This window comes from Macaca nemestrina, chromosome 4, assembly GCF_043159975.1.
Source record: "Macaca nemestrina isolate mMacNem1 chromosome 4, mMacNem.hap1, whole genome shotgun sequence".
NCBI classification, from domain to species: Eukaryota; Metazoa; Chordata; class Mammalia; order Primates; family Cercopithecidae; genus Macaca; species Macaca nemestrina.
Genome location: NC_092128.1, coordinates 99,874,363 through 99,886,866, shown reverse-complemented (window position 1 = coordinate 99,886,866; position 12,504 = coordinate 99,874,363). Strand labels below are relative to the sequence as shown.

The window sequence follows — 12,504 nt, the reverse complement described above, 5'->3', positions numbered from 1 at the left end:
TATAGTACAATACTGTGATCTGTTGTGATCAAAGGGTGTCGGTTCTTTGATTAGAAACAACAAAAGAGCCAGCAGATGATATCCTTGGAAACGTCTGTACAAGCATCCATCTAGTGGGGGGATATGGAGGCAGCCACAGACGCATCACTGTACGAATAATACTCGGGAGCATCAGGCACATAGTCAGGAAACTTGCTTCCTCGATGACTCACACTCTACTTCGAGGTCACAGAGTTGTGCCCAGAGTTTAAAAACCTGGATAAAAAGCTAATTAACTAGTCATAAGAAATGCACTAATTTCTTTGTCCAGCATTAGTAGAGGAGACCTGCTGCTCTCCCCTCATTCTTCAGTGAGAAGGAGGGTGCCATGGCCTTTTGGGGATACTGGGGAAGGGAGGCATTTATCTAGTGGAGGCTGAGCTAACCAGCCCCAGAGAGCAGGTCCCTATGGAACTATCTGAGAAGCTCAGGGGCTGGCTGCAGAAGAAGATGCATGTGGAAATGAAAAGAGGAAGAGAAGGGGTACTCCCATGTGTTGAGCAAGTTATCAGTGAATATGGACTGAAATGCCTCCCATCTGATTACAAGCATCCTGTCCAGGAAGGACTTAACCTATGGGTTTGTTTTTTCTGTTTGCCCACCTTATGACTGATTCACCTTCTCTTTCTTACAATATCAATTTCTTTGCCTTCTTAAAGTAATGGCTTTATTGAGATATAAATCACATACCCTACAATTTACCTGTTTAAAAGCAAACAATTCAATGACTTTTAGTTCATTCACAGATATGTGTTAACTATTAAATATTAACACAATCAAATTTAGAACGATTTCATTACCGCAAAAAGAACTAATACCTATTAGCAGTCTCTCCCCGTTTCACTCCAAACCTCTCAGCCGCAAGGGACAACTCATCTACTTTCTGTCTCTAGGATTTGCCTACCTTGAGTGTTCCATATGCGTGGAATCATACAGTATGCGGTCTCTCACTTCTTTCACTTAACGTACTGTTTTCCAGGCTTATCCCTGGTGTAGCATGTATACAGCATTGCTTTTTGAAAATTTCCCTGTGGCTCTCCATGTTGAACTCTAGCTTTACTACTTATGTTTCTTCAGTGTTCACTATTCACTCCTGAAATGTGCTCGTGAACCACAAATCAAGGTAAAAAGTCCTGATTCAGATAAATTCATGTGATTCTGCTCAGAGTCTCCCGTTGAAAGTATGTACAAATAAGTTAAAAAAAAATTCTAGGCCAGGCGTGGAGGCTCACACCTGTAATCCCAGCACTTTGGGAGGCCAATGCGGGTGGATCACGAGGTCAGAAATTCGAGACCAGCCTGGCCAACACGGTGAAACCCCATCTCTACTAAAAATACAAAAATTAGCTGGGCGTGGTGGCACGCACCTGTAATCCCAGCTACTCAGGAGGCTGAGGCAGGAGAATTCCTTGAACCCAGGAAGCGGAGGTTGCAGTGAGCCGAGATCAGGCCACTGCACTCCAGCCTGGGCGATGGAGTTTTTTCCATCCTGGGGGAAAAATTTTTTTTCTAAAAGTTACTGAAGGTGTGTGGCTAATGTGAACTGGTGACAGAGTCCTTGCAGAACTTACTTACAAACAAGAGATAAAGGAGGGGCTGCAGTTGCACTCCTGTGACAGTTACTGAGTGCCTGTACATGCCAGACACTGTGCTAGGCACTGGAGATCCAGCAGTGAACAAAACAAAAATAGCTGCCCATGTGAAGCAGGTATTTTAGTGATACATGATAAAATTATTTTAAAAAGAAAAGCAAGGGAATAAGGTGAAAATTCAGAGTAGTGGTTGCCTTGGAAGGAGGGAATGAAATATGATGGGGAAGGAAAGAGAGAGGAATACAGAGGAAGATACAAGGCTAGATAATGTTCCTAAATTGGGTGGTGGCTTTCCTAATAATTATGTGGCTATGCTATTACTGATTTTTTTTGTATATATTGCATCTTAACTAAAATGTGTATACATTTTTTTTTTTTTGCATAAAAAAGAACCATTCCTTTAGATGGGAAAGTATAAGCAGTGGTGTTCCTTGGATTGACTGAGCTAATTTAAAATATTGGGACTGCAGAATGCACACTGGAACCTTACACAGAGTAGAGAAGTTCTAAGTTGGCATGATTACACTTCAAGGATTTGAAAGGCTGATGAAGAAGAGCAAGGTAAGGTATCTAGGAGACACTTTTCCAGCTATCTTAGAAGATCACGAGTTCTGAGTGGTCACTTACCACTCGAAAGGAACCTGTGGTGCATCTTATTAGAACATGAGTTTTATGAGATCAGGGACTTTTAGGTTTTGTTCACAAATTTTCAAGTTTTTTTCACAGCCATTCACACATTGGATTCTAACAACTAGTATTATTAGCCCATTTTATGGATAAGAAAATAGAAACTCTGAGAGCTATTTGGTGCTGGTGTTTGGACCAGATCCCCAGCTTCCTAGTGCTTGTAACACAATGCCACCCTTGGACTGTGTGGTTCCAATGAACCCACATGAATTCATGAAACCCAAAAATGGATGCTAAAAATAAGTTTCAGAGAGTTAAATTTAAAGCAATAGGAAGAAACACCTATTCGTTCTGTAAGTAGAAAATGGCTGAAACTCATGAATGTAAGAAGGAGCACAAGCTGAAACTGCAGATGGATTCAGACATGTTTACATTAACTCCTGAATGACAGATTTACACTCAGCTATTTATGAAATGTAAGATGTCTGCAGGGCATCTCCTCCCTGAAAGGCTGTTGTGCATTTTTACAAAATACCCTTAGTGCTATTACTTTAGAATACAGAACCAAATAAGTACTGTGGCAATTACTATGTTCTTAAGCCAAATGACATCGTTTAACTCAAAATCATGTCTTACATGTGTAATTGCTTAGGATTTGCTGTGATTCTATTTCTAACCTTAATCTGATATTAATTATTTCAGGAGAGTTTACAAAGCTTCTGTCAATTGCTTTTTCCTCTGAAGAATTCATATTCCGAAAAAAGGCATGTGGATTAGTTTGGCTGCTTAAAGCAAGCATAGGACTCGGGCTCTCCTGAGACCAAAGTTCAATCCTAGGGCATATTAACATCACATAGAAGAAAAACTTCTGTGCCCTGGTCACCGGGAGTACCTTCAACCCTAGGCATTGATCATGAGGCAGATCCAGAGAGGATATTTGGCTAGAGCTAACCAGCCTCCCAACCAGAAATTAACAACTCAAAGGGTACATACTGAAAGAGAGTAGTGCTCTCTGTGTATATGAAAATCAGCAAAAATAGTATTATTTACCAAATAAGCATGGTTTACTGGATCTCACTGTCTCTGAGGACAAGCACTGTAAAACAAAATGGCTATTTTTTTTGTAATAAAGATTATCTGAATGAGCAACTTAAATCAATATTAGGCAGCCAAATTATGTGTATTAATATCTACATATCATTAGTATAATCCAAGTGAATTACTTCATTACTAAAAGTAATGCTAGGCCTGACTTTTCGTTTCCCTTGATATTAACTTATATATGATATAAATTTGATTGGAAATAACTTTTGTTTGGAACCTAATCCACTTCCGTTCTCTGTGTATACATATATATACACAAACACATATATATACGTGTGGATGTGTATGTAAACCCACATCCTTCTCCATGGCAGGACATCACAGTACAAAGGCCATGAGACAAGAGTTTTCTACACACAAACACACAGAGAAAAATGTATGCTTTGTTTCCTCAGCTTCTCTTTCTAACTTCATAGCATTGCAGGCTTTCTTTGGAAGGAGGGGTATATATAAATCTAACAGAAATACATGAAGTCTAGAATTATACTGAAGCCCAAACAAAACAAAACACAAAATCTGTCTAAACAAGAATCTGACAAATATCCCAACCTGTTCCTCTTTATAGAACTTCACTTGAAAATCACTGTAAAGACTCAGAAAAATTAAGGACATCTCTCAATGTCTGGGACTAAAACCAAACAGGGACCTGAGAATCAGGGCTGAGCTGCGTTGGTAAGTTTCTGCCTTGGTGAATGGAAGGTAAGTTCTGCCTTGTGAATGGAGGGTAAGTAGACAGGGCTACAGGAGCCACTGAGCAGTGCATCAGCAGGTTTTGTATGGCAGATTCTGTGATCAAGGCTAGAACATTCTCACTGGAGTCATCCAGACCAGAGCTGTCCGATACAAATATAATGTAAGCCGCACATGTAATTTCAAATATTCTAGTAGTTACCTTAAACACATTTTTTTAAAAAACAGGTGAAAGTAATTTTTTAAACATATTATATTTAGCTATTTGGCTTAATACACTTTTTTTTTTTTTTTTTTTTTTTTTTTGAGATGGAGTTTCACTCTTGTCGCCCAGGTTGGAATGCAATGGCACGATCTCGGCTCACTACAATCTCTGCCTCCCGGATTCAAGCGATTCTTGTGCCTCAGCCTCCTGAATAGCTGGGATTACAGGTACGCGCCATCATGCCCAGCTACTTTTTGTATTTTTAGTAGAGACTGGGTCTCACCATGATGGTCAGGCTGATTTCAAACTCCTGACCTCAGGTGATCCACCTGCCTTGGCCTCCCAAAGTTCTGGGATTACAGGTGTGAGCCACTGTGCCAGGCCTAGATCCAAAATATTATCACCTAAACATATATTCAATATTTCAAAGGTTATGAATCAGATATTTTTTATTTTTTGGCTTTGTACTAAGGGTTTGAACCCTAGTGTGAATTTTACACTTGTAGCACATCTCAATTCAGACTAGCCATGTTTCAAGGGCTCAGTAACCACATGTGGCTGTCACACTGGACAGTGCAGGTCTAGGTCTTGAGAATCAGGCCCTTAGAGGTCAATGACAGCCCCCACCCTCTGACAGATGCTGCAGAAGATCTACTGCGACAGCCACGCTCCCTGCTTCCCATTTCTTTGCTGTCCCAACACAGTCTCTTGGGCTTATTCCATGGAAGCAACAACATGTAAGAAAAAGCATTTTACATTGCTAATATGGCATTACGTGAAGTAATAAGTAAGTACTAGGTTTCACTTCCTTGAAAAGGACAATATCCAGCCAGTACTGAGGATGCAGAAGGCAATAATGGGGCCTGATAAAATCCAGGAACTGGGCCTCCGATGAGAAAAGAATTGTATAAGGTTATCACCCAAGTGCTTCTGTGATTCATATTGCCCTATAAGTTGTCAATAAATAACAAATCACCATGTCATAGTCTTTTGGTTATTATCGTTTCTGAATCCAATGGCCTCAACATTCACCTCTTTCTTGACAGTTACTTGACACTTTAAAGATACCTTCCACCTTCCCATTTTGTTGCACTTGAGGATGGTAACAGAAGTTCAAGGAGAACTGTTTCCTTTTCTTAGAAACTGTCATGTTCCTGCATCTTATTTGCACGCATTTCACCCCAATTAAATGTGCTGAAAATTCCAAAAGCTAACTTTATTTTCTAAAAACCAGTGCAATTGCTTTGCCCCGATGTGGGCTTTTTGTAGAAGTAAAAATCCTTCTAGCTAGCCGCTGATGGCCAGCTTGGTAGAAAAGCTCTTTTAAATAACATGGCTTGTATATGCCACTAGCAACCTCAGTCCACACATTCAGTTTTCCTTACGATGTCTTTAAAGGAGATACAACGGTAAGATCCAAACGTTTTTTGGACATGGGCACTTTTTCCTCTTTGAGGGTGAAATCAGAACTCACTGTGGGTTTATTTGAAAAAGAAATTGAGTTGCCATTAGGGAAACAAGAAATCACTTTTTAAATAAAGCTTGAATCATACCTCAGGACTAGAGAGTTTATAAACATTTTTAATTACCCTCCCCAATATCATCCTCTAGCTGTCATTTCACAGTTTCCCTCAAGGTCATAAAGAAATTACTTTTTTAAAAAGTCAATTTGCAAAATTAGTGAAAGATAACCTAAACAGCACAAGAAGCACACACAGCAATGGGAGAGCACTGGATCAGATTTTCTCTTTTTAGCTTGTTGATTTTACATTAGTTTTGTCTCTGTCTTAGAGAATTTCCTGTAAAAAAATGATAAAAATGTTTTGTATCTGTGTAGTCCAATATGGCAGCCACTGGCCATGTGTGCTATTGAGCACTAGAAGGGTGCCTAGGGTTATTTAGGAACTGAATATTTTTACATTTAAATTTAAATAGCCACATGTGACTAGTAGTTACCATACTGGACAACACAGCTATACACAGTTAGGGCAGACCTAGGCCACTTAAATCTTTGTGCCTTTATGGGCACAACAGCCTGGAGATCTGAGATCCATTTAAAACATAAAGCACTTTATGACTTCTTTTTTGAAAGTATTAAGTAATTAAATAGAGCAGCCTCTATGAGGCCAGAAAGAAAAAAAAAAAGTCTACAAGAAATTCTCTAAGGATGATGCTACTCTTTAGGATGAGCCAGGAAGTGGGTGCGGGGAGCATTAATGTCACAGGAGCTTGGGTCCTAGATGACAGTTCCAGCTCTAGCTCTGCTGTCAAGTAACTGAGTGGCATGAGATCGTTTCTGAGTTCCTTGGGCTCTGATTTTCTTATACAATGTGGAATCTGTTAAACAACTACCAAGGTTCCTCCTTGTTCTCAATCTAGTCAGTCCAGCTCTTATTTCCTAGGACATTAAAATATTGGTTGATTGAAAATAATACTTTACACTGCACTACAAATAGGCTGAGGTTGAGTGATTTTGACAGGCCAAATTGTTGAAGCAAGGGAATGCTACAATTAGTTCATACTATACAGACTAGATTCAGATTAGTCTCACAAAGGTGTATGATTAATTATAAATGAGGAGAAAGGCAGGTTATTTGCACAAGCAGCTAGTGGCTGGCTCTCCCAGAAAGCACAGCTGAAAGGTTTGTGGCCAGTGGATGATATACTCATCCCAATTCTTCAGCTTCAGGTCCCAGAGAGCCACCTAGGTCCCATTGCAGAGCACACTACCTATAGGGCCGGCCCATCTCTAACTGCCATTTCCTCTAGCCATGGAGACTTTAAATAAACCTCTGCATTTATTTGTAGCTTGGAGACACATCGTTGTGTTCTGTCACACCAACTAGCCTGCGCCAGAGACACAGGTATGCATCTTGACCCCCTAACCTGAATCCATGTGAGAGACAGAATACCAGCTTCCTTCCCCATGGGCCAAAGGGAAGGAAAAGCAGGAAGGTGCCTAGAGGATCTGCAAACTATGAACAGTAAAGAAAATCAAATGTGGGATTGATGAAAACATCTCTAAATAGAAATCTGACCAACAACAGATGAGAGAAGAAAAAGAGACAAAATAAGGAAGGAAAGAAGGAAGGAAGGAAGGAAGGAAGGAAGGAAGGAAGGAAGGAAGGAAGGAAGGAAGGAAGGAAGGAAGGAAGGAAAGGGGAGGAGGGAGGGGGAGGGAGGGAGGGAGGAAGGAGGGGAAGGAAGGAAGGAAGGAAGGAAGGAAGGAAGGAAGGAAGGAAGGAAGGAAGGAAGGAAGGAAGGAAGGGGAAGAAGGTGGGTAGAGGGAGCGGGGAGGGAAGGTAGGGAGGGAAGAAAAGAGGGAGAGGGGAGGGGAAGAATGGAGAAAGAAAGGAAAGAAAGTAGAGAGGGAGGGAGGGGGAAAAAGCCATTTTGTTTTGAAAATTAAATGACATATTTCAGAAGCCATGAAATGAGAATACATACATTCATAAAAGATAAATGATCGGTGGGTGATAGGGGATGCTATTAATCATATGTCTGTCTATCACTAGGTTCATGTCTTTTTGTCTGCATTTGCCTTGACCGGAATCTTGATCTTCTGGCAGAAAACTCTTCCAAAGCATTTCTATGTGACACCGCTCATGTATAGGTGTTCCAAACCAAATGTCCACTTATTTTCACCATTGTGCAAAAATAGGAGACCCTGCCCAGCAGCAGATGGCCCTCAGCAGGGCTGACACTCAGGCCAGGCCCCAAGTGGCAGCTCTCAGAACATACTGTCCAGCTAAACCCTGCACAGACTGGCCATGGAAAATACCTGGTGTTCACATTCCCCCAAAAGTTAGGCAAATGACAGGGTCACCCAGTGCACTTCATGGCATTAGTGGGGAGAACCAGCGTTTCAGCACAAGTTCACAAATCGTTGGGTCCCCCTTGTCAAACACTGCAAATATGTAGCATGCTAAGAAAAATCTCCTTACCTCTCAGACTCTATCACTCGGTTCATCTGAGTTGCTACAGTGGAAAATAAAATCTAGTAAGTTAAAATGAGGTGTGGAATGCTCAGGAGAAAAACAACAAGGACTAGTACTCCTCATCTGAGTGAATAATTTCTCTCACAGAGTTAATTTTAGCTTTGCAAGTGTTTTATTTGAGATCATATTTTAAATCGGAATTTGTGCATGTGTGATTTAAAATAAAAAAGGCAATCAAGTCTTTCTGCCAATCTAGGCGATGTGAAATTTAATTATTGAGCAGTTATCATTAAAACAATGCAAAGCAATTTTTTACACATAATTGAATATTCCAGAAGAAAATTTCTGAAAAATCCAAAAGTCTAAAAGAAAACTTCTCAGTGAGAATGTCTGTTTCAATAAAATACCCTGTTTTGTAGTATTGGATGCAGAGAATTTCTAGTTAGACATACATAAGTCTTGCCAGAATTACTATAGTTCAGTTTTGCCGTCTGCATCTAGGAATACGGAAGACTTACCTATGTTACTGGTTATGAATCCCCAATAATGAGTAATGAAAATTCCTATTTATTGTTTCTACATCAACACCAGTGTGACAGCAGAAAACAGCATGATTTACCTGGCCCACATTACTGTTGTATAGAATCTAAAGAAATGAATACCTCAATCCATTCAGGAATGTTCTTTTCCCAATTAAGGTTTTGAGGACTGCACCTAATACTGACTTTTTACCTTTTTCTGTTTGCATTTTAATTTTAAAAGTCTGTGTCAATTTTATTTTGATAATACAGTGTGTTTATGTTTCCAGATCTTAACTTCTTATCCTTGGGGTTCCTTTAATATTTAATGTTTTACCTTTTTCAGTTACTGAGAACATCTCATATCTTCTTTATTTATTGACTTGCTTGGGTTGATTTTTTTCTTGACTGTGAAATTATCCATTTGGCAATCATATTGCTAATATGCAAAAAGTTCTTATTTCAATTATAAAAGCAAACGTAACCCATGATTATTAAGAAGACTGTTTTGCAAATTGGCTGTTGTTTATTTCAGAATATAATAAAGTACCACAGGCTAAATTAGAAGCTTAAGAATAAGAACTTTTCTTTTTTGCAATTTAAAATAATAAAGGTAATCAAAGCTTCCTGCCAATCCAGGTGATTGTGAAATTTAATTACCAGTGGTTATCATTAAAACAAAGGTAAAGCAATTTCTTTTACACATAATTGAATATTCCAGAAGAAAATTCGTGAAGAGTTCTCAGAAAATGTATTTTAAAATTAATTGTAACCTGATTATTTCATTTGTTATGTCTCAGTTGGTACCGTAAAATAAATGACACATTTGGGTGACGTAACTCAACAGCAGCTAGTGAGAGCAAATTCTCAGGAAAATCAGGTAACTTTGACCTAATGCTGAGCAAATTATTAGATCTTAACTCTGCAAACACAAACATACTTAAATCTCCCGCTGCTATTCCTCTATGAGAGGTATAACCCATGTTGACTTCACCTCTGTCTATGCTGGACACTACAGAATCAACTGTTCCTTTTTCAGTGCTCAATTGCCCAAATGTCCTACGGCTTCCAGAGCTGTTCCATGAAACCCACTGCTACCTGAACAGAAAGAAAACCTCCTACATCAGCAGCAGCAATGAGTGAGCTGGCAGCTCTGTGCACGATGCTGCTTATGGGCCTGTAAGCATAACTTTCCCAAGTGCAAAAGGATCAACGGCCCCAAGAAAGAAAGTCAAAATAAGGCCATGAACTTACCCATCTCCAGGCCTTTGCCTAAGTTCTTCTCTCTTCCTGAAATGTCTTTTTCTCCATCTGTTTTCTGGAAAAATTCGACTCAGCTTTCAAGGCCCAACTCGTATGACAGTCCCACTGACCCCTCTAATTTGACTAAGTCAATCCCTCTCCTCTGCACCCTCCTCCACAGAATTTGTTTTATCAAACTGGAGTAGAGGTTGCTATTTGCATGTTTGTCTCGGCTGCTGGATCATAAGGGAAAAGGATCTTGACTCATCCTTCCATGCCAAACACTCGGGACTATGCCTGAAACCTGAAAGACACTCGCATGTTTATTTAATGAAGCCCAAAATTCAAGATCAAATTTAACATGTGATGAAAGAAGTGGATTGTATGTGTGTTGGATTCATGTCTGCACCTAAATTCTGAGCCCATGAATGCCTTCTTTTTCATTCCTCGAAGAAGTAAAATTTATTCACATTAAGCATTTATTAAATGCTAGGCCCTGTGCTAAATACTCTACGTACATTATGTCATTCAATCCCCAAGACACTCTATGAAGTAGGTCTTATCATCAGTATCAGCGTCATTTACAAATGAGGAAATTGAGGCTTGGAGAAGTTAAGTAACGCACTTCAAGATACCGGGCTGGTTGGTGATGAAGCCAGAATTAAAAGACAATACTCCCAGAACTTCAGAGCCAGAAGGAAGCCTATAATTATCTTTCCCCCTTAGCCTTCTTGAAGCTGAGGTTTGTAACTTACTGCCTGGCACATAGTAGGCCCTTGAAAATAGTGATTAATAGACTGATGGAGTGCCCTAATTTCTCAGGTTCTGGCCTTCGCCTGAGAGAGCCCAGCTGCCACCACAAATAGGCTCTATTCTTTCTGCCCAACACCTCTCACAGGTGTGAATTGCTTGTGTCATCTGAATTATTCATGATCCACACAATGGTAAGTGTGCTTAAAAAGAGAACTACAATGCTGTATTTTTCAAGACAAAGTGCCTGATTAATTGGGGAATTAGGCAGTATAAACTCATGGGCTAGGTTGATTCATGCCAAACAATACATCCATGCCCACTTTTTGAATTTCAGTTTTTACATAATTTCCCAGTTTCCCTTAGGATTAAAAATACGGGTAAATAAAGCAGGAAAAAGAACCATCATGGGCATCTCTATCCTATCTGAAAGCAATTAACATCATCTAAATCTCATACTGTGTTGTTTCAAACCAATGTATTCTTCCGAAGGCTGTTAGGATTTTCAATCAGGCTTCTTAAGCTACATCAAGATCTGGAAATTCAGATGCCACAGCAGCTGTAATTCATGCCACCAGTAAATCATGTGACACCACCACCTCCTTGTCCTTTCTCCTTTCGTCTTTTCTTTTGCCCCACCAGTTCATTTTCTAGTGGGCAGTTTTCTGAGAGGAATAACCATATACTAATAGAAAGCCAACACCACTGTATTTTCAATTCAATGTTAGTCAACCAAAATGAATTGAAAAACAGCAGCAGTGGTTTGAGGGTACTAAAAATAAACTGTAGCATTTGCTGAGTTCTCAGAATTAAAACCACGGCGGTCAACTTGTTGCTGCTCTTAATAAGATATGACTTCTGCCTCATTGGCTGCTACTACTAGAAACTTGAACTATGTCACACACCTAACAACGACGTGTTTTCGATTAGTTGGCAGTGATCGAGAAAGGAAGTGCCATGTCCCAGGAACTAAACCTGCCAAGAAAGATAACAGATGGCTTTCAAGTGATCACCTTGTACCACATCACAATTGCACCTTAGTCAAATTCACCTTGCATTTATGATTTAGTGAGTTACACATCGAAAGCTGTGGTTGCCTTTATGCCCTGCTTGCTCTCCAATGCCTCCAAAAAGGTGTTTATTCCTTTGAGTTTAATTTGTGAATAATAATAAAAACAGCCCAATGGGACTTAATACAATATTAATATATTGAACACTTCCATTAGGACTTCATGACCTTCTTGACCCTTAAATACCGTATACTACACTAAATGTCTTATCAGCTGTCCTTTTGGGTTTGTCATTAAAGTTTTCAATGACCAGAGAGGTAGAGGAATTCTATCTAATGCATCATTCTGATTAGAAACCTGTCATACTCAGAAACCAGTGGGTCTGCTTCTATTGATTCCTACTCCTTCAGATTCATTAGCAATTTTTTTCTCTTCAATTAGACCCGAGGATCAACCATAGAAAAGCTGAAAGAAGCCTTCCCTTTGCTCAACCTTACTTAAAAGGAATAAAAAAATGTATGCCTTGCTGGTGAAATTACAGACAGTATTATTAGAAAATGTCTAAGGAGTCTCTCTCTCTCTCTCTCTCTCTGTCTCTGTCTCTCTCTCTCTCTCTCACACACACACACACACACACACACACACACACACACACACACACAAAACTTGTAAATATGCCAAGAGTCAGAGGCTGGGCTCGACCTCCCTTCCCCTAACCCACTTCAATCAGGATGAGAAAGACACATCCCTTCATCGCTGCTGTCTCAAACCCATGCCCAAGCGAGTGTC

At 39.8% G+C, this 12,504-nt stretch overlaps 1 protein-coding gene and 1 long non-coding RNA gene across 8 annotated transcripts in view; one reads left to right on the top strand and one right to left on the bottom strand.

Moving 5' to 3' along the window:
- The window catches only part of LOC105475791 (uncharacterized), a 44,930-nt gene extending 37,020 nt beyond the window's left edge, over positions 1-7,910 (top strand). For 2 of the 4 annotated variants that reach the window (XR_011622262.1, XR_003016638.2), the window contains 4 exons: positions 2,022-2,192; positions 3,928-4,034; positions 7,066-7,121; positions 7,773-7,910. This is a non-coding gene — a long non-coding RNA (uncharacterized lncRNA). Of the gene's footprint in view, positions 1-2,021; positions 2,193-3,927; positions 4,035-4,361; positions 4,485-7,065; positions 7,122-7,772 lie in introns of all 4 variants that reach the window. The other 2 variants (XR_011622264.1, XR_011622263.1) reach the window with 2 other exon arrangements.
- LOC105475787 (chimerin 2) overlaps positions 1-12,504 on the bottom strand; it is a 314,261-nt gene that overhangs the window by 301,148 nt on the left and 609 nt on the right. The window contains exon 1 of one of the 4 annotated variants that reach the window (XM_011731285.3): positions 9,968-12,273. The exons of 2 other annotated variants lie outside the window; for them this stretch is intronic. In XM_011731285.3, coding sequence (XP_011729587.2) covers positions 9,968-9,971 — 4 coding nt within the window. In that variant the 5' untranslated portion in view covers positions 9,972-12,273. Of the gene's footprint in view, positions 1-9,967; positions 12,274-12,504 lie in introns of those variants that run through there. One more of the 4 variants, XM_011731282.3, reaches the window with a different exon arrangement.